The sequence below is a fragment of the Frieseomelitta varia genome, unplaced genomic scaffold, assembly GCF_011392965.1.
Source record: "Frieseomelitta varia isolate USP_RPSP 00005682 unplaced genomic scaffold, Fvar_1.2 scaffold_562, whole genome shotgun sequence".
In the NCBI taxonomy this organism is placed as follows: domain Eukaryota; kingdom Metazoa; phylum Arthropoda; class Insecta; order Hymenoptera; family Apidae; genus Frieseomelitta; species Frieseomelitta varia.
In genome coordinates, this window is record NW_025110326.1 from 680,305 (window position 1) to 705,986 (window position 25,682).

Here is a 25,682-nt window from a genome sequence, read left to right on the forward strand (position 1 = left end):
TTACATCACGTTATATTAAATCATACTTTGCTTTATTCAGAATTCTGACGTAACAATAGCAAGAACTCCAGTCAGATAAATTATTTTACTCGACAGGAAATTTTTTTATTCTGAATGAAAAATTCATTACGCGCGTCGTATACATTAGCTCTAATCGACAAAGAGATGCATATCAATGAATTATTACACAAATCAAGATACGTACATCAGTATACATGAAAAACTGCTTCTGTTGCAGGTATAAGAAGAACCTGAAACACTTTTACATTATTCACCCGACTTTTTGGACCAAGGTAAACAGGCAATTAATTAATAAACCGTTTAGCAATATTAACTATATGATTAATATTAATTTTCTCCTGAGTTTGAAGACACTGTCGCGATAAATAAATCAGAACCAATAATTTTAATGCATTTAGAAACACAGTAATAAATCAGAACTAATTAACTAATTTCCTTATTTAAAAAAAATCTCAGCTTCTAGAAACCAATAAACTACTTGAAAGTATATCAATTTTTCTTGTTGAAATGCATTCAGAACCGAATCAATTCTGACGGAAAATTTTAACGCATTCAGATTTATGCGTTATTGCATGATCGGAATGATCGATCAGTAAGGATCGATAAGGTGTAATATCAAGTCCAAGCTTGGAAGCGTCTTCTGTCCGTCTTGTTTTTCCCACATTCGCGTTACACGTTGATCGCACGATCGTATCGAACTTCCTGCCCTTCCGGTAGCCATTGAGCAAACGCGTTTTCGCGTTCACGATTTGCAAACCCGTGCAAGCGTATCCTTGACCCCTCGCAAGGCCAGTCAGTATCTCGTGAACTGGATCTGGCATTGTTAGCGGAACGAAATGCTTTCAAAGGAACCGCCAAACAAGGTGAACGATGTCGATACGAAGCGGAGAAAAATAATTGGACCTTTCTGCTGTTTTTTTCACTTCCACTCACGTCAATCAATGTCATACCGAATGTATAATACGTATTTCGACGACAGGTAGCCGCTGCTGTTCGTTAAACTGAAACGTCGAAATACGATAATGCGTCGAGCTGGCGTACGTAAATGTAGTAATTCCTTTGTTATCTGTTGTAGATGATGACATGGTGGTTCACGACGTTCATGGCTCCAGCCATCAAACAGAAGGTTCACAATTTACCTGGAGTCGAGTATCTTTACGACGTGATGTCTCCCGAGCAACTGGAGATCCCCGCTTATATCACGGAATACGACATGACGGTACGGATTCTTTAGAACTCGCTTTTTGTTGGTATTGTGTATAATTGTGAAGACCAGATTTCAAGTGAAACGAAAGCAACTTTCACGTTTAGTAGAATAGTAAATAATAAAACCAGAATAGTAGAATAATAAAAAGTAGTCGATATTTTCAGGGATTTTTATTTGTTATATAAATTAGAAGTATGAGAGGAATTTTTGTAATGAAGAAAAAAAGATATAGTTTATTATATTAGGAGATTAGACTCGAGATAAAATGCGAGATAAAATATTAAACAAATCTTTGATGCGAACAACGTTAAAAAAAAAAAAAAAACAACAGTTAGGAAAGTAAATAATGGTAAAAGAAACATTAAACAAATCTTTATGATCTCCCTCGTGTTGGGATTAAATCGTCCTACAGTTAAACGTCATCAGAGTTGTTATGAAACTCTGTTTGTCATCTTGCTACTCCATAAAAACCTCTTGCACTTTCTTTCTCTTTGACCAGAGGAAAAGTTACAGTGGAATGAAATGTTGCATTGGATCATCCCACGATCAGAACTCGTGTCGGTGTCGTTGCTAAACCAATTCTTTTGCCACGCTGCTCCTAAAGCGGGTATAATTATACCATAGCTACATCAGGAAACGTAACAAATTGCAGATAAACGGCTTGAGGTACTACCAGCCGGACCCGATCTCGTCGTCACCGTCGACGTCCACGTAACTCTGCGACCGGACCTCCCAGCCAGCGAAGCACTGGACAGAACCAAGCAATCGGATCGACCGTTCCGCTCGATAGTACGGTGTTTGTAGTGGCGCGCGCGCGCCCACCGACCACCCATATGCCAACTCGGCGCGATCACGTTCCTTCCAGCGACGTCCATCCGAAGGAAAAACGGATCGAAGCGGCAAAAAGTGCCTGGTGACGGACGGAAGACGTGGAAGGAGACTCGGACGACGACGAGAGCGGTCGGTGCTTCGCGCGATAACTGTTCCCTTCGATGATCGGTCGCTGAAAAATGAAGAAACCACTGCCCACCCTGTTTGTTTCTCGCCGCGAGTCGCGTGCTCTTTCGCCGAGGAAAGAGATCTCTCGCGTTTCTCTAGGTATCGTTTCGCGAAGGAACGTTCGGCCGTACATTGATCGACGCTGGACTATATCGAGAAGGTAACACGGTGATGTCCAGGAGAGATGGACGATGTTCAAAGATGAGGAAGAGAGGGAGGAATAACATGAGAATTGTCGTTCGCGTGCTACGCGGATATCGGCTGCCAAAACACCAATAATCAGTATTCTCGTCGTCGTTGTTACGGATGGAACGTGTGGGATCTTGTTGTTCAATTATAAGTAGCTAAGCTATTGTACGATTTTAGAACGGGAGGGGGGAGGGGGGGAGGAGGCGGGACGTGGTGGAATGTTTGGGGAGAAAGGTCGTCGACGACGTACCTGTAGAGTTAAATTGACGGCTTAACAATGAAAAAAAATGTCGATCGCTTTTTTGTTATTTTCTTATCCATCGTTGTACAGCGAGGAAGCGTCTATTCGATTATTGTACATCGTATTTTATTATGTCACGTGGTTGGTGAATGAAGTCGCGGCCGCTGGCACGCGGTATTTTCGATATGTGTAAAAAGAAAAAAAGAAAAAAAAAAAGAAGAAAAAAGAAAAGAAAGGGAAACGTTTGAAGAGAATACTGTGCAACGTTGTGCAAATTCTTGGGATGCGGAGAGCGGCAGGTTCCTCTCGTGGCGCTACGGCTTCGGTTCTTTAGCGTGGATCACTTAACCCAACGTGTATAGGACTGACTAACGTTAAATGCTCGTTAGATGCGCGTGCTTTGGAGTTTGTTCACGAGATGAGTCAATTAAGCGTCATCTTTGGTTCGCATTGTGCTCGCACGATGAAATTAAACGAATCCTAATGGCACGTAATCGATTCATCTTCGACGCGAATGAACGAACGAGAATCCCAAGAAGATTCAATGGCTGAGCGCCGAGGTCGTACTCGCGGTTCAATTCTAGATTAGATGAAGCAATAAACTCTTAAGAGCTTTCTCCCGACTTGTACACGTACGTGCACAGTACGTTCACTTTGGATATACACAGGCTATTACATCTCTGATCGTCTAAATGTGTGAGGAATCTCGAATGAAACTTGAATCTTCTTTGAAATTTTCCAAATTCTATTAATTGTTCAATATCAGATCACATAACTTTCGTGCGAAAGATTCGTTCATATACTTGAATAATCGCAAAGATAATAGTGTGCGTATATTTAATTTAGATACACTGCATGCGTGTACGTGTATACTTCGTGGGACAGAATCGTTATACTCATTGTTAAGCATTTTTAGAAACACGAAATGACGAAGCAAAATGTTGATGATAATCGCGTTTGTATATCACTGTCAATTAGCTCATTTCTTTCGCGTCATTTCGATCAGTATCGTTCAGAGCTCCAAAAGAGAAAGAAGAAGTAAAGAAAAATCGTTGATTTCTTGGTGAATGGACGAAAAAAAGACCAATGAGTTAATTGACCGTACCTGCGAGTCAGAGATGCGTTATAATTTTACATTATTATTGACTCCAAATAGTTCGAGAATGCTTGATCGTTGAGATATCTTTTTATTACTTTTTATTGCGTTGGTGATATTCATTGACGTTAGAATAGCGTTAGAGTAGCAGTTTCATTGAAACGACGTGACGCGAAAGAGTGTATCCATTCGTTCCAATGAGAAATCGGTTTATCCTATTTTCAAAAGTAGTTCAATTTATTTAAATTTCTTTTTATTTCGAACACGGGGACACGGATTCGAAATTTCTCTCATCCTTTTTCTTATAAATATTATATCGTGATTCATTGACGAAACGATTCCGCTAACTGCGAGTCGTTAAAATTAAATACGGAGGTTTCTACAATTCATAAAATTTATTATTACGATGAAATATCGCGATCCATGAACCACTGAAGCGTCGATATCTTTTCGAAAAGATAATCTCCACGTAAGAAATAGTTTCTAAAAATAATTTCTACAAAATGTAAAGTTTCCTTAGTTTCGTGTCTCTGTTTCGAGTTCTTTCGTTTCCAGATTTCGTACACAGGACACGAGCGATTCTTGTGCGTGACACGAAATCTCAAGTCACTCGCCTTGGTCAATCGGCGGTTCCTTTCGACGTTTTACGTTGAACGACCTCACTGTCCGTCCCTGACAATCGTTTATAGTAAGTAGCCAAGCGTTTCGCGCAACGTGTCGTCCAAACATCATCGTTGCTATTTGTTGTTTCCTCGAAAATACGTACAGATGCTCCTATCGATCGTTGAGTACGGTTTGGACGATCAGACGTTGCTCTCGTCGCGATCGTGTAGAAATTCTGTCGAAGCAGAGAGACTCGAGTCGTATGTATGTGGATGTCGTAGATAGGGCGAAGAAGATTCGTGACAATATGCAACTACTGCGTGCTTAGCGGAGGCTGAGATTCTATCTTTAAAGTCCTGATCTAGTCAGTGATCGAGGTTTGGAACCGAGAATAGTATTAAAAATTGCACGATGTAACTGATTTAAAACGTCAGACGAGGATTGCGAGGTTTTAATCCTGTTGCTGTCCGCAAACATATAGGCATGCTCTCGATCATTTTCTATCCAAAATAGCAATATTTTTCTAACTAAATAAGAATTATTCTGATTGAACAAACTACATATGATTTTTTGTTGTTTAAATAAGAGCAAGGTTAAAATGTAAACGTCTAAAGATCGTAGCAGGATTAAAATGGAAATTTAAATTTTCTGCTGAAAGGGAGAGAAATCCGAAATCTGCATCTCTTGTAAAAGATCTCTCTCGAAAAAAAGGAGATTCGGACGAAGATATGAAAATATAAATGCTGCCTCGTCGGTCGACTAGGTAATAGGACTTTGAAAGGGACGTACGAGCATTAGGCTTCGCGCTTAGAAGATAATCTACGGCTTGGAAAAAAAAAAAACGAAAAAAGAAAAAAATAAAGAAACTTCAGTCGAAACCGCTGTTCCCTCGCTTTTAGGAGCCGCGAAACGGAAACGGCCAGACCGAACGAGAAGAGCTTTGTAAAACTGTGTGTGCGTGTGTTTTGACGGTAGGCGATTTTTTTTTCTTCGATCGGTGCTGTTGTTCACCTTTAGAATTCCGAGATTCACGTTTACTTTCCGAACTTTTCTGCTCGTGCACAGCCATAAATCGGCCGTGATCCGATGTCTCGTTTCGCTTTCGGACGTGTACTCGATTCGTGATTCGTTATCAAAATGAAACTCGGAGTGAATTGAAAAAGAAACTTGCTCGATCCTGCGTGAGAATACACGTCGAACACGTGAAGCGGAGAATTTTTTTGTAAATATAAAAGTACCTTCGTTAAAGAGGAAACTGATTCTCTCGATAAAAAGATTTATTGAAAAGTTGAGAGAGAGAAAAAAAAAAGAAAATAGACTCGAAATGTTGTTTTCTCGAAAATGTCAAGCGAATAACGATATATGTAGACTGCGGATTTTTATGCACTCATGCATACGATAATATATAAAATATCCGAAGTAGAACATTTATTATTATACATGTAGTAAGTGAAAAAAAAATTTCTATTTCAGTTACATTCGTTTAATTAAAGGATATATGAAAATCCGCAGTCCAACGATGAGAGAAAGATGATTTTTCTCGTTCTCGTTCTGTCTTTACGCAGAATCGAATGATTTACGATGATCGCGTAGATCAATAATTAAACCGAGATAACTTAGAAGCGATATTGTTCTACTAATCGTGCTGAAATTCATTGTTAACCGCGTTCCAACTAATCGCAAGTTTTGCTAACTAAACGGTAATTATAGGGTTAATCGTTGAACGCCATCAGCGTTATTAAAGGTGAATTTTATATGGGGAGAGGCATATATTATATTATCGATATGTTGAAAACGTTTGACCGATGTATTCTTGGAAAGAGAAAAAAAAAAGAAAAGAAAAATGGCGGATTACTGTTTCAATCTACTCATGCTCTCGTTCAAAATTCTGGAGTATGTTTGATGAATTTTTGAAAGAAACTCCCGAGTGAATAAATATCTTATTTGCGACGACTGCTATTTCATAAAGTATCAAAACTTAACTGAATAATACTTAAGCATTGAAACTTACTCTTGTTACTTACTCTCATCAGTTGGCATTTGAACTTGTACTTATTTCTCGAAGAAATATTTTCAGAAACTCAACGATTGTAATTAACTGACGTTATAATTACGATATTTTTATTTCTCAGGAAAAGAAAGTACGAAAAAAAATTTACTTTGTCTGAGAGGCAAAGAAGAGAGTGTGCGCGCGATTTCGTGCGAGTTTTTACTTGTGTTTTTTTCCTTTCGAGCTAGGAGAACAGTTAATTATCGTCGACGAAGAGAACTAGGACGGAAAACTTCACGTTCTACTTTAGGCAGAGATCTTTTTACGAAGAAAAGAAAAATTGTAAAGATCAACACTGATGAGAAACGAGATCGGAAGCTTCGGAAACTACACGTGCATTATTGTATGTATACGTCGTACGCATTACGATATATCGGTTTAACTAATTGTAATTGTTGTCGCGATGGTAATAGATTCTAATTAATCGAGGTATATTTTTCTCTCGGTGCGGATGCACGGCCTCTAACCTTGATAACCAAGGTGCACACCTTGCCCTTTCGTCTGTTTTTTTATAGATCGAGCAATAAACGTATTGTTTCAATAGAAGAGTTGTCTGATTCACACCTGGCCTGCGTGAACAGAGAATTTGTCCTTTTCTGTGCAGATAAAAGCTGAAAGAAGAAGAAGGGGAAGATATAGAACTTGAATCTTATCTCTGAAGATATTTATACCATTCAGATATAGAGTTTGTACTTTAATCCTCGGAGAACTGGGAACACATAAAACTTCCTGCTCTGTACAAGCAGATCAAATTTTTAAAACGAAATCGTACAAATTATTGTCTAAAAATTCAGAGCACTCATCAGTTTTACAATCAAGAAATAAATCGTGTGTGAAATAAATATTAAAATCTTTTCTGTGGAAAAGAAATTATGTTTTTGTTCAAAATTGACATTTTATTCAAACTTTTGGAAAAGAGAAAGTTCTCATCAGATAGTTCAGTCCTCTGAAGATAATTTTGAACTTCATTTATAATGTGAGGATTATTGTATTAATCTTCTTTATTAAATAATTTATAGAAATTTTGACAAAGAATTACTCGCCAAAGTCAATTAATTAAATATTGAGAGAAAATTTCACGAGATTTTTTTATGCGAAAACAGTATTACACATGTGTAATTAGAAAGTTTTCACACGTTGGGAAGTATAATAAAATATCTGTACGCACATTTTTCGAATGCAGTTCGTAATCTTTATACTATGTATTTCTACGTGTTTATCTCCCTTTGCTTATCTTCTTTTTTTATAATTCCATGAAAAAATTGATAATCTCTCACTGATCCAAAAGCTGATACTATTATGCCTTGTAATGCAAAATTTTTTCACAACCTCGTAAAAGTTTAGTCATGTAGAAATATTTATTTGTTATGAAAAAAAACTTCTCTCTGTATCTCTAATAATTTGTAGACTCGTGCAAATTTTTACAGACTAAAATACAGAATTGAAACTGAAATAGTTCGATACCTCGATAGCATAGAATTAACACACGAGTAAAAGCATATTTCACGTATATTAGATGTCGCAACATCTATTATACCTATATCTTCGCGTTTGCGCAATCGGAGCACTTTCCTTTATCTTTAGACTCGTCAATCGACCACGAACGTGTATACAAATATTGAACGTGAAACTAGGAGAACTTTTCTTCGCTTATCTTCAAATTTTCTACAAGTCACAATACATTACCACTCTAATTTTCATAAATGTTTAGATATTTCTAAATTATTGCAATACAGAATACAATTCAACTGAACCTTAACATATACAGTTGATAAATATTAATAAAAAGAACAGGTAATATTATAGTAATCAAATGGCTGATAACTCCGAGGCCAAGCGACCTCGAGCACGTCCGTTGTTGAAACATACGTTTCTAGCTACGTTGAGAAAGTTTTACAGACTTTACGTAGTTATTCATTCGAAATGAATGTGAAGCTTGAAAATATAGAAAATTAACAGTAGAAGAATGCTGGCTGACATACAAAAAGTATTAAAATATCTCAAAAACATAAACTACTACACACATATCTAATGGCACCGTCGTCGCTAATGACCTCGCTGTCGATGCAACATTAAAGAAAAATAGAAGAAGAAGAAGAAGAATGCTGGCTAATTGTCGATGGGATAATGAAGATATCAATCTTTCAACAGAGTTGCACAAAAAGTGTCCAATTATTCACGCACGGTAGTGTACACTCCACGCACTTTAAATCATCCACTAATTGAGAACTACTATTAATAATAATCCCCTCTTGGCAACTACTAAAACTGCTCTTCTAACTCCACCATAATTTGTTTGGAAACGTTCGACCATTCACTCACTGCAATCTTTCACCGGCCAGTCGTTCCCTTCAGCTAGATCCACGGATTATCGATCGAGAGAGAAAGGAAGCCAACTGCACGGAACTGCATACACGCTGCACCTCAACTTTAATCCGCGGCGCGTTCCTAACGGTGAAAGAATCCTCGCTTTTTCTCGTCATTGATTCGGCTACGCAGGCGAGTATGCGTGCGTGGCCTGCGTGCTTTCGACGCTCTGCGATTCGACCAGTGAACAGCGTGATGCCGAGCCGAGCATTTCGTCGCGAGCGTTTACCTTTTTCGTTTTCCGTTCGTCCTGCTGCTGCTCGGCTCGTCGTCTGGTAAAAGTTTCAGTTTGCGGACAAATTCCAACCGCGATAACGTTGCACAAAAAGCCGGATATCGCTAAAGGCTGTTCTACTAGTGAAACGTGACTGCAACACGAGACGCTACTAGCATGTTTACGCAAACGACTATATCTGTTATTCAGTGAAACGTAGTGCGGACCTCGTGGGTATTTTTCTCGTGGACATTTCGTTTGAAGAGATCGGTGAGTAAAGTTTGAAAGATCTATCTTCTTCTTGAATGGTCGAGCACGTTAGTTTGTTGTGTTTTTGATCGGCGACAATTGCCAGAAGGTTTAAACGTTGAAACTCGAGACTTTTCATTCTGATAGCACGAGTATGATTTTCCCCTTGAGAAAATTTTAAATGACGAATTTGGTTTTAATAAGAAAGTCTGTATTTCCAAATATTGAAACCCTTTTGAGATTTTTCGTTCTAATTGTACGAGAATTCAAAGAACGATTTTGAAGAAATTGCGATTGACGTTCAGTTTTAATAGAAAAATCTGTATTTCGAAATATTGAAACTTTCTTGAAAATTGAAATTTTTCATTCCATTTCTACGAGGATTTTGGAGGAAGATATTTGATTTGAGAAAATCGTAGTGGAGAAATCTGTATTTCCAAATATTGAAACTTTTTTGAAAATTTAATATTTGTCTTTTTAATTGCACGAGAACTTGGAGAAGCATTCTTGATTTGAAAAAAGAAAACTGCGAATCGCGTTTAACTTCAGCAGAGAAATAATAATAATAATGTTTAACACATTTAATGAGTCACCTTCAACTTTAATAGAGTCATCTGTATAATTCTTAGAATTCAAATTTATGTTACCAACATGTGGAGATTTATTGTGAAATTTTAGAAATGTTACACGTATTTTTATTTTTATAAATGTCACGTTTCTTATTTACATTCTATAAGAATAATTCGTAAAATTTGTATACTATCATCCGCGTATGAATTATTTAGTTTATGAGTTATGGTAACTATTGACTTTAATCGATGAATTCTAATGTTTGTATATATCGTTCTTACGTTGGTGAGTGCCGATAATGCCAGAAAGTTAGTTATTCGAAGAAAATTTGAAACGTGATACTACTATTAAAAATTCACTTTCGTCTTTTCCCTTCATTTTCCTGAATTGTTTGAATTAAACGTGAAATAAATGACAAACAGTGAAGAATTGAATTTTTGCAGCTCCGAAACAATTTGAAGCATGTTAGAAAATTCAAGAAATATACTGAAATCAATCTACAGATCTAATAAATATTTTATTCGCAGTATCATTTTTTTAATATATATTTAAAAATGAGTGACGTGATTACAACATTCTTGTTTGTCAGAGAAATAAAATACTCCGAAATTTTGAGCGAGAGTACGCATAGTGTGTAATATGTATTTATTGACAAATGATGATGGTGTTCTCATTAGTGAAAAATTTAAAACAAACAATAATGGCTCTTTCATTTCAATTTTGCATTTTTTTCATAAAGAGCAGAAAGATTCAATGTGAGCTTGCATGAGACTAGATCGTGACTAGATCATTTGTTCGAGATTTCATGTGGTCGTTTGTTAATGACTCTGATTACTTCCTCATTGACGTGTGGATAGGTACGAAGAATGAATGAGCACCAAGGAATTCACTGTACGAGAATTTCGTGAAATTTCACTCGTTTTTTTTTTTTTTATACAATTAATCGTTTCGAAAATGTTTCAACTTCTAATCTCAGGTAACTGACTTGGTATATTAATTCATCTTTTTTTCTCAATGTTTTGAAATGTTCTTTGTTGAATTCGGTGTACTTCTCAATTTTAGTCAGACGATACGAATCTAAACTTTCGTTATCGTTAACAATTCCTTTTAAGAACTTGTGAATAATCAATAAGATGGTAATGAAAGAACATTCTTTCATTACTAATTCTTGATTTGAATAGCTGTGTGCATAAGTCGAGTTGCATTTTAATTTCTAACAGGTGCCCTTATGAAAATATCGTATCGTAAAAGATCACGCGTTGTGCCCGATTTAATTTTAGACAAGGTATTCGAAGTATTATTGTCTCAAGTAGGAATTGTAATTGGTTATCTGAATTAATGATCTAGATTATTGTAAAGAAACCTCAGGAAGCAGTGACAATTGTATAAATTCATTGAAATTGAAACCAATTATGTTTAAAAAAATTTCACAGAGATAAAAATTTAATTATATAATTAAATTTTTATAAAATTTCTTTTATAAAATTTTATAAAATTTATACAAAATTTATTTAAATATTAAATCAATTTTAGGAATTCTAGTATTTATAATTCTATTATTACTTTTATTAACTTAGAATTTGCAGAAACCATTAAAAATTATAGAAATTTCTAAACAGCAGAATAATACAAAAATATTAGTTTGAAATATTTAGTTAGAAATGAAATATTTACAATCGTGATGATAATGAAGAATATTGACAGACTATTTAATAACAAGGAAGGAACTTTATCAGAAATAGTCTTGAATTCATTTATCTTGGATTCATTCCTTAATCTCAACTAGATAAATTATTTATCTTTGACGAGATAGATAATTAATGGCTGTGATATATATTTCATTTTTTTCGTTTTCTATTGTAACTTATTCTTTCTATCAGATATTTCATTTTGTTTTTATTTTATCAAATTTTCGTAACCACATCGAAACATGCTAAACGATATGAACTTTAGAATACAATGGCGTGAAACACTTTTTATAGGTCACTGCATTGTACGTGTAATTTCATATTCGCATTCATATATGTAAATCGTGTTGAGAAATATTTAATATGATTTTATATGCATATGTATGCGATGCTATTGCACAAAAGAAAATGTTCTCACAAAAGAAACGTATTATGGCGCATTTTATATATTATTTCTCATTCGCGTTGTGATTTCAAGGTAACGAAAACGACTGATTCACTTTTGTAAATATTTTTCATTATTTTGTTGCCTCTAAAAGATAATTAGCAAATTTAGTACAAGTATAGATTCTCTAGAAATTTTAGAAATATTTAAACAGTCATTTGTAGCCAGACCGCGGATTTTCATGCGATTTCATATTTCCGAAGATACGTACATATATATTGTTTTTATAAAACAAATTGTCTCGAAACCGATTATGTTCATCATCCTTATATTTTCATACATTCATGTTGCTATCATTATGTAAGTCAAATTGAGTGTATTATATTTATTATAACGCGTAGATCGTAGATTATAATTACTGTCACTCGATTTGTAGATTGTTATCTAATAATAATCGCAAAATGCGATATTTATATTAATAATCGCAAAATCCTTATTTATATTATATGCTGCAAAACGACATTTTTATTTGTATTATACGTACCAACATTATACTATTAATTACTAATAAAATAGATCCTTTACAAGCTATGTAATAATTTTTATTCATATTTAAACAGCTTTTTCGCGGAATTGATTAACATCTACGTAAATCAAATTCTTTCCTTTTCTTTTCTGTCTTCTTTTTTTTTCTGTCATGGCAAAAACATCTATTCTGAAGGAGATGTTCGAAGAAACGAAATGAAAAAACGGCAAAAACAAGAAATATCGGGATTATTAAATATTCAAAATGACTTTGTACCTTGCAAAGTCTCTCACAAGTCACTCTTAAGAATTGAAAATCACTTAACAACACTACTAAATTAATCGACGGCCAGGCAGCGTCTTCACGTTTCTCTTCAATCATTACTTGTGCGTTGTAGATACTTTGAAGTTCAAGTTCACCTGAATTCATTACACATAGCGATCGACGAGTGAAATGCATTCCTTTATTTATAATCTATAAATTTACTTACGCTTTATTCACACGAGCGAAATGCAATCGACTTGATGACTGGTGCACATTCTTCGCGTTGAACGCGGACTTTGCTCTTTGGAATGGCAACGAAATGATTTCGGATGTAAAATTTGTTGTTGAAGAGACAAAGCGTTGCCACAGGAAATGCTGAGGATCAATGACCTGCAGGCACGTTTCTTTGTCGAAAGAATTGCGTAATCGTCATGCACGTTGTGTCGATTCCGTCGAGTTCTAATCTTTTCTATTCTTGGAGTGTGTTGGGTTGAAGTCGCGCGGTGAGCCGAATTTGGCGCAAAATCGTACAGTAGTGACAGCTTCGAGCAGTGACGGCGAATCTTTTTGCGAAGTAGATCAAAATTTTGTTTATTATTTTTTTTTTAGTACTAGCTCGTGGGTCACTAAGTCAGTGGCGTCACTTGGAAAAAGGGTGGGGAGGATGGTTAAAAACTACTTTTTCTTTTGTTCTCACTTTTATAATCCTCTAAAAAGTTTACGTTCCCTTTTTGTTTTGCAACTTTCACTTTGCAAGTGAAGAGCAGAAAATAAACGTCGACGTCGACAAAAATTGACATAAAAGGAGTGACGTCATGCCCAGTCACCTCTGCACTATACATTAGATATATATACTTTATTTCTTAATATTTTTTATTGTCTTAATATTTTTTATTGTCTCTCTCTTTTATTATATAAAAAAACTAGCAACTTCTGAGAGTGGGATCTAGTGTGTTTTTCAGTGTTTATTACATCTGTTTAATCGTAAGCGCTATATAAAATGTTTCAGGCACAAGTAACTCATGTAACATTTAAGATTTAAAATACCTATATGTATACATAACCAAGTCGTAAATCCTCCATAAAACATAATTATGCATTTATTTCTCACTTTTAACCTCTAACCGGACACTTGTAATTTTCTTAACATTTTTTGAAAAGAGGGATTCGAAAAATAATTAAAATTCTTTTATATATATGATGATAAGTTTATAAAAATCAACGCGTGAGTCAGTGTCTGACCCGCGGGTCATAGGTTCGCCATCATTGGCTTAGAGTGTGGAGGAACAACTATTATTTGAAAATTGTTATTCAACGGTTTGAAAATTTCATTTTCGAAACTTCAAAGTTTCAAAGAATCATTGTAGATCACTTCGGTGGATTATGAACTTTAGCACGAAATCGTACAGTAATGACAGTGTAGAGAAAGTTGTTTGGATTAGAAATCCGATTAGAAAATTTTGCTTTGAGACGTTATCGGAGGACGATGTCGGAGAATTATTGTTGATATTATGTCAATACGAGTCGCTTTGATGGATCATCAAATTTGGCGTAAAATCATTTAGAAAAGTTGTACAGAAGATTACTGTTTCAATTAATAAAGATTTTCTTAGAACATTAGGAATTCTTCGTCATTCGAGCGAAAACAAAAGATTCAGGGGTACAGCGAGATTAATTCACCTTTAGAAATTTCTTTTCATAGAAATAACAGTTTTTCACAAAAATATTTATGCACATAGATGTTCGTATGTAATTTTAGAATAGAGAATTAACAGAAAGCTTCGAAGGGAACTTGATCAGTCGTCTGAAGATCATTGTTGTTAATAGTCAAGTGATTATTATTGATGTTTTGAAACTTTTGTAAATAAAGAAAATGTAATATGTTATTATATAGTAGAAACTCGCAATAACTGTGAAGGAATCTTTTTTTGTTTTTTTCGTCAAAATTATGATAAGAACAAGAAAACGATTAATCAAGTTCACTAAACACACAGATATTCAAAGCCTTTATCAGTAAATAAGCATTTCAATTTAGAAACATACAGATTTCTTTGAACTCTAACCGCTATTATTTCAAATTAAAAATCTTATTGCAACGTTAGTAATTAAAAGATATAAAATTATTTGTCAGGCTTTAGTCAGATCATTCGTAATAATTATTTATTCACAAACATTAATTTATTATTCGAATATAGGATTGTTTATAATTGTTCTATGATTAAAATTATTTTTTGAAATCATTAATCATTATTTACTTTTCAACATCTTCAGTTTTCTTAATTGGTGCATAATTTGAAAACGACGATGGCGCGGAGAAAAGCAGTAAAAATACATAGATGACTGCTTAAATAAAGTTATTAGTCGAAAGTCAAGAAAATAATATTAGAAGGAAACAAGAACTGATTTCTTCCAATCACATTTTCTACTGCAGTAATGGGTTTTAAACGTAAAATATGTAAATTGTTACTTAAAAAAGTACCTATTGATATTCAGTATTAATGCATACTTAATCACGAATATAATTTACACATTTTATACATTTTCACAGATCAGGTTACTGCATCAGACTTATTTCTGTAATTTTTCCTTTATTATATGTTATATTACATTTATTATATATTATTTTAAAGTTTTCGTTTAATATATCATAATTGGAAAGAAAAACACACTTACAAATATCATTCGTCATTTTCTTAATTTTCATTTTATGTACGACGTGTTTCAGTATTAATTAGCCCAAAAGAGGAACCACTGTATCAATATCGTCGTAGCTAAAGGGAATATCTAGAAGAAAGGGAAGAAGAAGAAAAAGATAATGGAGATTTTCGGAGTCAAATTTGCACCTTTGAACGTTCCGTTAAAGCGAAGACTGGAAACGCTTTCAGCCGCAGTATGTATCGTATTCTTCGCCTTTGGAAACTTCTGCGGATACATTCTCACCGCGTATTTTCTTTTCTTCACGGAGACCATGCGTTACTTTATATTACTTTACTTCGTCTGGATGTATTACGATTGGAACAAGACCGATGTGGGGTGTAAACGGTGAGTTTCTGTTTGCGACACAATTTCGCAAAATCACTGATTTATATCGAGACTTTTTTATCTCGTCCGATAGAAACGAGTCGATAAAATTCCTGCACGTTAAGTCAACACATAAACGAGCTTGATACACAAATATGTAATTTACACTTAACGCAGAGTACGCGAAAGTTTGACTGTGAGACAGATATTCGATTCTTGTTAAATTCTGAATGTAAATATCGATGTTGGATATTATTTTATTATTGACGTTACTGATACAAAAGCGTTTTAATTTTATAGTAGTAATTAAAATATTACTAAAATAGCACAGTCTGGACATTTTTAATCAAAATGTTACAGCTTTGACAATTCTTTAAAATTCTTATTGCTTTCTACAATTCTGTGCACCGTTGCATTTTCATCTGAAACAAATGTTTCTTTAATTGAACGCTTACGTCGTTGACGTACCAATCGTTCAGGAGCTATACGATTCAGGAGCCGTCACCAACCATTTTATTCAATATTAAACGTCAGAGTTACATAACGAAATATATACGATTTCTTGAATTTTCTTTTTTCTTTTTCTTTTTTTGTTGTTCAAGACTTGTATGATTGTACGGCAACAATGTAAACTTAATTAGAGAAATATTCTCGGAGTCGTGTTGTAAAGGGGAGATTTTAATTTTCAACATCAATCAGTGAACATACAGTCTTGCTTACGGAAAAAGATTTCAGCGTTTTTATTTAATAACGTCTTCTTTTATTTAATAACGTCTTCTTATAATTTTCGAGAAAAGAAAGTATCATTATTTCCTCATCCAGTGTTCGACATAAAAAAGAAAAAAAGAAAAGAAAACGAAAAGTAATCTTTGGAAAAACAGAACTCAACACTGTCCAAAGCATAAGCTTCACGCATTAAAATGAGCTCAGCTGGATTGTTGTACGAAATTCTCTTTGCAAAATTATTCTCTGCCAATACCACTCGGCATACACGATTCATGTAAATCACTCGAACCAAACTAAACAAACGCTCAGAACTCAGAACCATGGTTTAACCATTTGTGCGATCCAGGCGAAAACTGTTGAACTGGATGAGAAATTGTGCCTGGCAGCGATACTTCTGCAGCTACTTCCCAATAAAATTAATAAAAACCGTCGACTTGGACCCGAACAAGTTGTATTTGTTCTGCAATTTCCCGCATGGGATTTTATCATCGGGGGTTTATGGTGCTTTCGGGACAGACGCCGCCGGTTGCAAAGAATTGTTTCCGGGGATCGAGATCAAAGTCGTTATATTGGACCAACACTTCAGGGCACCGTTTTTCCGAGAGTACTGTCGCATCAATTGTACGTATCACGGAAAATTTTTATCCGATTACTCCGAAGCAAATCATTTATGCTAATAAGCACTATTCGCCAATCATTATTTGCTTCATGAATACACTTCATTGAATATGCTGTAATTACTTGGATCGTGAATGATATAAGCGCGAATATATTTAAATTACATTTATATACATTTATATTAATTACAATATTACGTAGATCTATGCCTTTTTATGGAAAAAGGCGAATGATGGAATTATATTTCCTCAAACTAAATGCTGCGGCGGCATAATTCTATTAATTGTATAAATCTTTAAATATCACTATTGACAGAACGCGAGGACAATCAGCGTCTAGATCGAAGTTCAGAAAAACCTTTCGAGCTGATCAAGTGAATTACATAAGCTGTTAATATATTAAACTTCTGTAGTATTCGTCCTACAAAAAGCTGGAAAATCGGAATGTACATCTACGCGATTCTACATGCTCAAATAATTAAGTCTGACTTGAATATCTGTGACCGTGTAGAAAAAGGAAATATAACTGTTTGAAGAGCAATGAAAAGAACTACGATGAAACTATTTTATTGGAAAATATTTTATTTTATTAAACATTGACTCGCGATCTAAACGTGTTTGAATTTGTCTAGAAATAGTCAGCCAAATAATTGAAAAACATTTTGTAATTAAAATACATAGTTCCCTCAGGAAAACAAATATCTCTCGAATATTTTACTAAACGTAGAACCTAATGCGCTGATCGCAACATAATGATAAATTTGTAAATCATTTATTACTTTTCCCTTCCCAAAATTTCTTCTATCGTCACTCTTAAAGATCTTCATCTAATTCCCTGCTTTCTCAATTTTAGCGTGCTTGCTATTTCAAACAACCAAAAAGTCAGACGTTTAATTGTGATTCTCAATTGAAACGCAGGTGTCGTCAGTAGTACATCAGAAAGTCTGAACCAACAACTATCGATGGAACCTGCGGCTCCATACACCGGAAGAGCAACAGTTCTGATCGTCGGTGGAGCAGCGGAAGCAATGGAATGCAAGCCAGGCACTTATCGTATCTTAATAAAAAGGAGGAAAGGCTTCGTAAAGCTCGCGCTGAAAAATGGGTTAGAATTCACTATCGTTACTGTTGAATGAACATGAAATAACAACGGCACTTTGAATCAACTGATCTTTCACTTTTACTTTACTGATATAATTTCTAATGATAAATAAAAACCAAAAAAAAAAAAAAGACATCCGCGTTAATTGAGTCATCATGAACCGAATCAATTTGTCGTTTAATTGGGATACTTGACATTGTATTATATATTTCACGCGACAAACATCAGCGTATCAGGCGAAGTACATAGGATTGGATAAAACAATCTGATTTAAAATTAACATCGTGATTTCGATTCTCCTGATCATTTTTTACTACACTACGGATTTTTATGTATGTATATATTTAATTTCAGCCTCTTTGGCCTTGAAATTGACTTTGATTTTTACATTGCACATTTCGCATTGCATTTATCCTAAATTTTGCAATATTTTCATAATATTTTTGTATCCTATTTTGCTTTATCCTATACTTATATTTATCTTAACTTCGTTATTCTTTTGTCTACTTAAATATCTTAACCTAATTCTTTCATTTTATTTCATGTTTATTTTCTTGCTCTCTTCTTTTTAGACCTGTCTTATCTCTTCTTTCTCTTCTCCCTGTCTCTTTTTATCTTTCTTTCTGCTTTCTATTCGCCTAAGCCATTTTACCGCTTCTTTCCCGCCTTTTTCACTCAATATTTCTTCCAGACTGTTGTTCCCTCTCGATCCTCGCGCAATTGACATTTTACGAATTTTTATGTATTTATGGGAAATTGCAAACATACGCAGAACATCCAAAGCGGAGTATTCGTTAAAATGTATTTGTGGAATAAGAAAAATTTCTACTTTTAGTATTTATATTTAATATTCAATTATTCAATTAATTAGAATATTTCAATGTAAAGATACGTGGAAATTCGTAAGCTACTTATAATTTGATGATCGAGTGTTAATGTCAGTGTTGCAATGCCCCATTGTAATAATAGAACTCGTTTTTTATTTGTTTTAGCGCTCCCTTAGTTCCTGTCTGTTCGTTCGGAGAAACAAACCTGTTTGACCAAGTGTCCTTTCCGGAGGGCTCGTTTATGAACAAACTGCAGAACTATATTCGAAAGAAAATCGGTATAGCGCCGGTTATACCGATAGGCCGGGGATTCTTCCAGTATACTTTCGGTATCATTCCACGGCGAACACCAATCACTGTCGTTGGCAAGTATTAACCCACAAAATAGTATAGTATACTTGTAACAATTGAAATGACATTGTTAAAATTTTCACAACCTCAACAATTTTATCATACCCAATTTATCAAATTCGGTTGAATGAAAAATATCAAACTATCCAACGATAATTTTATAGCAGAGGAACATTTCTATTTTGAACAGTTCCTACCTTTCCCTGTGACAGTTGCAAGCTTTTATAATTCTTGCGATTTTCTTTTCTTTTCCACAGTCGGTAGTCCAATGGAATTACCCAAGATAGAAGAACCAACCGTAGAACAGATTGACGAATATCATGGGAAATTTATCGAGCACGTGGTAGACTTTTTTGAGAAGGAAAAGCACAAGTACGTCGAAAACGCGGATTCAGTTCACCTGGAGTTCGTATAGTGATCAACACGGTTGCCAATAATTTGTTAATGGATCCTCACAGTGGTTGTTCAATGGACCAAGAAATTGCTCAATTGTAAATCGTCGATGTTCCAAATGACTTTTGTGGTGTGAGAGTGCCGCGAATGTAGGAAATATGCCGCCTTTTAGGCGACATATTTTAGCAAGCTCGTCAATTAAGTATATTTTAAGACGTTTCCATAGAAAAGAACCAATAGAGTTCATCGTGTATAAGGATTTAAGGACAGACGAAGCAATAAATTCCAAGAGCTTTAATGATTTGTATATATATATATATATATATATATATATATATATATTTGTTTAGTATGTCCAGTTTAAATATATCTTCATTCTCTGTTTCTTCACAATATGAACAATCTTCTTGTTTAATACTTGATTTGGTGGATTTAATACTTTGGAAAGTTTCCAAAATTTTTTTAATCTGCTAACTTATTAACTCGACAATTTTTGATATTATGATCGTTAAGTACTACAGACTATGCCTTTACTATTGTTTGATTAGATCAAGAATTCTTTATTGTTGATATATAAATGTGTGTAAGCAATTGCGTGAATTTAACTTTTACTCGACATATGTACGTAGACAATAATGTAATGAATATATATATAAACATACACGTGTAACGTATGTTATATGTAAAACCTCTACAATAGTTGCATAGGTTTCAACGTTTCTAGAACTGGACAATTAATAGATAGAAAAGCAATAACGTTTCAAGCATGTATTCAAGCTGGACATACTCCATTGATGCACCTATGTATGTACATACTATATATATAAGTACATCTGCGAGACAGAATCGCTGTTAAGAATAGTGATTTCGTAGATCGCGTCAATTAATCCACGTCTCGAGCGTTGTTTGACTCTTGTAAAGGCTGAGGTCAAATGAAAAATTGTCAAACAATGATGGCCCCGCCAAAAACATTGAATAAAACACTGATTTTAAAAACCATGGATTTAATACTATGTGCACGCTAGTCTCCTACTTGAAAAAAATAGCAACATCTTTATTTAGTACTTTTTTATGACACCTAACTCGTGATTTCTAAAATAACTAATAAATAAATTTTATTCCTTCTTTCAAGTAGTGGAGGATAATCTCCGGTGAGACTAACCTGATAAAAAGTGTAGAATAAGTTGAGAATTGCTCTTTTCAAGGAAGATTGGAACTTACTACGTAAGTTACGTAGATTGACAGTGAAATTGCAAGTTTTCCGATATGGAAAAGTAATAAAAGAAGTATTAAATTGGTGAAAGTGGAAAAAATCTGTCTCAATATTTTATGACTTATTATTACATCAATTAAATTATTTCTAATTAAATGACTTATTATTAGAATATTATAATTTATTTTGTATATTCAAATACGAAAGGAGTATGAACATGAACATTTTGAAATCCACAGTGTACTTGTTGGAAAACAAATTTTCATTTCTTCACTTGCATTCTGAATTAATAAAAACAGAAGATTAACTAAATATGACAACCTGAAAAGGAAATCTCAATTAATAAAGTTATATAAATTATATGTTTTTCCTCCACATAAAAACAATATTAACATTTCGCAAGGACGCAAGAATTCTTATATAAACTTCATCCATATCCATTTTCTAGCATTTGTTCCCCTACATTGTTTGCCGCTATAGTGCGACCACCGCCTGGATCAGAAACGAAATCAAACTACATTGATACTGGAAATTGAGGACTCTGCAGACAGAATTTACGGTTCAACAAGTAAGAAAGTGTGCATCTATATTTCTCAGTTATCTCTACTTCTTCGGCTATCTTACTAAATTTCACAAAAAAAAAAAAAAAAAAAGAAAAGAAAAAGAAGAGAGTAACAAAATCTTTACTTCGTGGAAACAGTGAATAGTAAAATTAAGTATTAAAGCACATTGTCGAACGTTGTTGCAACTATTTATTAGTTGGCGATGGAAGTTTAAGAAAAGTTCATTAAGAGTCATACATTTCCTGCACTTTCACCGATATTCTTACAGTAAAATATATGTATATAATTAAGTGTCATATCAATCACTCTCAAACAACATAGGAGTTTGTATGAAAATTTTCAATCTAAATGTTAATTGCTGCAGATCATCAACTATTAACCAAAAATCATTTTTAGGAAACAAAGGACGAGACGGAGGGAAACGATGGAGACTTTTGGGATAAAATTCACGCCGCTGAAAGTTATGTTACAGCGAAATTTGGAAATGCTTGCAACCACGACGATTATATGGGGCACATTACTTTTAATAATGATGGGATATCCTCTCGCAATATATCTTTTCTTTTATTCTGAAACTTCTCGCTACTGCGTGTTGCTCTACTTCATCTGGATGTACTACGATAATCATTTATACCCTGTCGGCGGTAGAAGGTAATAACAGCACACTTGTAATATCAGATGATATAATTTTTTTTATTCACTATTATTCTAATACATACAATTGAAGAGTTCGGTAGTGCAATATTCATGTTTCTTTCGTCAGAAACATAAATAAAAAATCACATTCAAAAACGTCCATATGGTTTTTCACAATTTTATACGCCGTTGTACTTTCGGTTAAACGAAAAGCAAAAACATACATCAAGTCTCGTTAAATATCATCTTGGTTATTAGCGTATAGTAATGTTAATGTTCTTCGAATGGTTGCTAGGAGATTTACAGTGTGTTAAGGTGTCGGAAGAAACGTTAAATTTTTGTAATTATTTTACCGGCAATATTACCCTATATTATTACAGGAAAATCGTGATTAATTACATTCAACGTTGTCTAATTCGTTAATAGTTTATACATATTGCGCCCTAGAAATAGATTTAAAACTCATAAGAGTGCAAAAAATGTTTAAAGTAAATGCGCAGTTCATGTGTAAAGTTTACGAGACGACGAGAAAATTTCCACACATAATGTAGAATATTTCACACGAAATTCAAATTTAAATTTTACAAAACAATATTTGACGATATATACATTAACCGAATAAGTGATCTAACAGTATAAATTATGCAAACCACGTAATCTTCGGCACTGCGTTAGATTCCGTTAAACCAGTTGTATTTTCACCTTTGCAGGAAACAATTGAAACAATGGATAAGAACGTGTGCATTTAATCGGTATTTTCGCAACTACTTTCCTGTAAAGCTAGTGAAAACCACCGATTTGGATCCGAACAAGTCGTATTTATTTTGCAATTTCCCACATGGCTTAATATGTTTGGGAGTTTATGGTGCCTTTGGTATAGATGCCGCCGGTTTCAGAGAATTGTTCCCAGGTCTCGATGTTAACGTAGTCGTCCTGGATCAAAACTTCAAGACACCGCTTTTGCGAGATTATATTCGCGTCACTTGTGGGTATAATTCGAACATTTTATTTCAATCACCTCATAAAAAAAATTGTTCGTATGAACACTTTTATTACTAATTTTTATTTGCTTCATTTACATGTAAATTCGGCACGTAGTCGTGTTTGGATTTGTTTTCATTCGCCAATTACGAATAATCATGTCATTATATGATTGTAATTAAAAATTAAAATGATTGTAATTAAAAAACTATATCCAGAGAAGAAAACGACGATATCAACAACATTGTTCCTTTATCTCCACAATATTTCTTCATTCGTCATTCAAGTAATGGTAACTCAAAGATCTCCCTTTCATATTCGGCTTCTCTAGTTTCGCGTATATCCTACTTCATAGTCTTAGAATTACATTTTATTACGATCAAATTGCAGCTACTGCTAGTAGCAGTCAAGAAAGCGTGAACCTACTACTGTCGACGAAACCTGAGGCTCCATACACAGGAAGAGCAACAGTTTTGATGCCCGGTGGAGCAGCAGAAATACTCGAATCCAAACCGGGCACATATCGTATCCTGATAAAAAGGAGGAAAGGCTTCGTAAGACTCTCGCTGAAAAATGGGTTAGAATTGTTATTGTTTCTATTGATTCGGGTTACAAGCTCGTGACAACATGGAACAATAGAAACGGTTCATTGAACTAATCTGCTTTAAATATAATTAGATGTGTTAGAGAGACTTTCGTCTTTATTTCATCGATATACTAATTTATAAGAAACAAGTAAATAACTGCGTTCATCAAGTTAAAATTGAACGAATCAATTCTTTGTTTCATTGATCTAGTTAACATTGCGTTACATGTTCTAACTGCTAAATACAAATGACACACTATGTCAAGGGATCATATACACACTAGATTGAATAAAAACATCGACTCTAAAATCATCATCATCAAAAATTGTGGTTATTTCTGACTACACTATGGATACTTATACATTCATACACTTTGACTTATTTTATACATTTATGATTTCACTTTCCCGAGAAAAATTGTAAAGGTACATATTGTAAAGGTCAGAGTGGAGTATTATAAGATAAGACAAATCCCTATTCAACATGCACTTTTCCTTAATATAATGTTTTTATGTAAAAATATAATAATTATGGTTTAATGCTATTCTTGCCAAGTCTCTATATAATAGCAGGACTTGTTTCTTTTAGCGTTTCCATAGTTCCTGTCTGTTCATTCGGAGAAACGAACGCATACGACCAGATAACGTTTCCAGAAGGCTCATTTATGAAGAAAGTGATGAACTTTATTCGTAAAATACTGGGTCTCCCACCGATTTTTTTCATAGGCCGGGGATTGCTCCAGAACTATTACGGTATCATTCCACGGCGAACACCAATCACTGTCGTTGGTAGGTACTTCAAAGCCAGAAAAACCATGTATCAATAATGAAGCACAAATAATACAGTTGACCAATAATATGAAAAAATAGTATTTATGCTTGTCATAATTGAAGGTTGTGAAATTTTAGGTTATTAAAATTTTGACATTTCCTCTTTTATTACAAGATTTTGTTGACAGTGATTTACAATAAACTTTAGTGAGAAGAAAAATTCGAAACTTACTAACAATAACTTTATGGTAGAAAGCTTGTAGTATTGCATAGATTTGAACGTTTCTCTATAGAAAAATCGCAAGCTCTTATAATTTTCGTAATTTTCTTTTCTTGCAGTCGGTAGTCCGATGGATTTACCAAAAATTGAAGAACCAACCGAAGAGCAGGTTAACGAGTATCACGGGAAATTTGTCGATCATTTGGTGGACTTTTTCGAGAAGGAAAAGCACAAATACATCGAAAATGCTGATACGGTGCACTTAGAATTCGTTTAATGTTCAGTGGAACGAAACATGAAAATTGCTTGACTATAAATGTCTATTTTCCGAATGAATTTTGTGATTAGTAGAGTTCTGGTAGTCAATGTGCCACTTTTAAGGGATATTGTAGTCAGTCTGTTAATTAAATTTTCTACACATTAAAATAACTTGCAAAAATTTAGTTCCTTCTTTCTCTATGTCTATTTTCATGTAAGTGTAGAGGAAGATTCTTCCTCACGTAATTAATCTAACAATACAGCAAATGTTGCAATGCTCTCGCACTTTGTATGTCACCTATCTACTTGCCTCCTGATCTATAAAAATTCATCCTGTGAAACTAGAAATCTGATGAAGTGTTTAGAGTAGTTAAATTCTATCCAGAGAAGATTCAATCATGATACTCAGGTTAGAACGCTTGGATAGCCAAATAATAAAGGAAGAAATAGTAAATTGGTAGATTTCCTTTTCCATCAATCGTAATAAATCAATAGCAATAAAATAAATATAGTACGTTGGATTTTGGAAAAATCCATGATATATCCTAAGACGTACAACATATTTAGTATTTAGCTACAGATCGGAGATTGAAATATTTCGGAAATTGCATTAAAACCCGCTTTTGTTTCTGCGCCGCAACATGCATAATTCGTATACGTGTATACTTGATCATACAAGATGATTTATCTTTAATATACGAACGTCCATGTAAACGTACGAATACGTGTGAATACTATACAGAGTGAA

The 25,682-nt window shown here is 34.1% G+C and overlaps 2 protein-coding genes across 5 annotated transcripts in view; both read left to right on the plus strand.

Moving 5' to 3' along the window:
* Positions 1-6,949, plus strand: part of LOC122533930 (protein GDAP2 homolog) — a 76,692-nt gene extending 69,743 nt beyond the window's left edge. For both annotated transcript variants that reach the window (XM_043664101.1, XM_043664102.1), the window contains exons 10-12: positions 239-293; positions 1,097-1,240; positions 1,881-6,949. In XM_043664101.1, coding sequence (XP_043520036.1) covers positions 239-293; positions 1,097-1,240; positions 1,881-1,943 — 262 coding nt within the window. In that variant the 3' untranslated portion in view covers positions 1,944-6,949. The remainder of the gene's footprint in view (positions 1-238; positions 294-1,096; positions 1,241-1,880) is intronic.
* Positions 6,950-8,530: 1,581 nt separating this feature from the next.
* LOC122533931 (2-acylglycerol O-acyltransferase 2-A-like) lies at positions 8,531-24,966 on the plus strand. Of its 3 annotated transcripts, none has more exons than XM_043664103.1 (6): positions 8,531-9,257; positions 15,395-15,711; positions 16,763-17,037; positions 17,952-18,138; positions 19,128-19,327; positions 19,571-20,699. In XM_043664103.1, exons 2-6 carry the CDS (start codon positions 15,485-15,487, stop codon positions 19,726-19,728), a joined length of 1,047 nt encoding a protein of 348 aa, XP_043520038.1. In that variant the 5' UTR covers positions 8,531-9,257; positions 15,395-15,484; the 3' UTR covers positions 19,729-20,699. The 3 variants fall into 3 exon arrangements, with proteins under 3 accessions (XP_043520038.1, XP_043520039.1, XP_043520041.1); XM_043664104.1 differs by lacking the exons at positions 8,531-9,257; positions 15,395-15,711; positions 16,763-17,037; ... (1 more) ...; positions 19,128-19,327; positions 19,571-20,699 and adding exons at positions 21,388-21,487; positions 21,879-22,133; positions 22,829-23,103; ... (1 more) ...; positions 24,275-24,474; positions 24,796-24,966; XM_043664106.1 differs by lacking the exons at positions 8,531-9,257; positions 15,395-15,711; positions 16,763-17,037; ... (1 more) ...; positions 19,128-19,327; positions 19,571-20,699 and adding exons at positions 21,879-22,133; positions 22,829-23,028; positions 23,490-23,676; positions 24,275-24,474; positions 24,796-24,966.
* Positions 24,967-25,682: the final 716 nt, after the last annotated feature.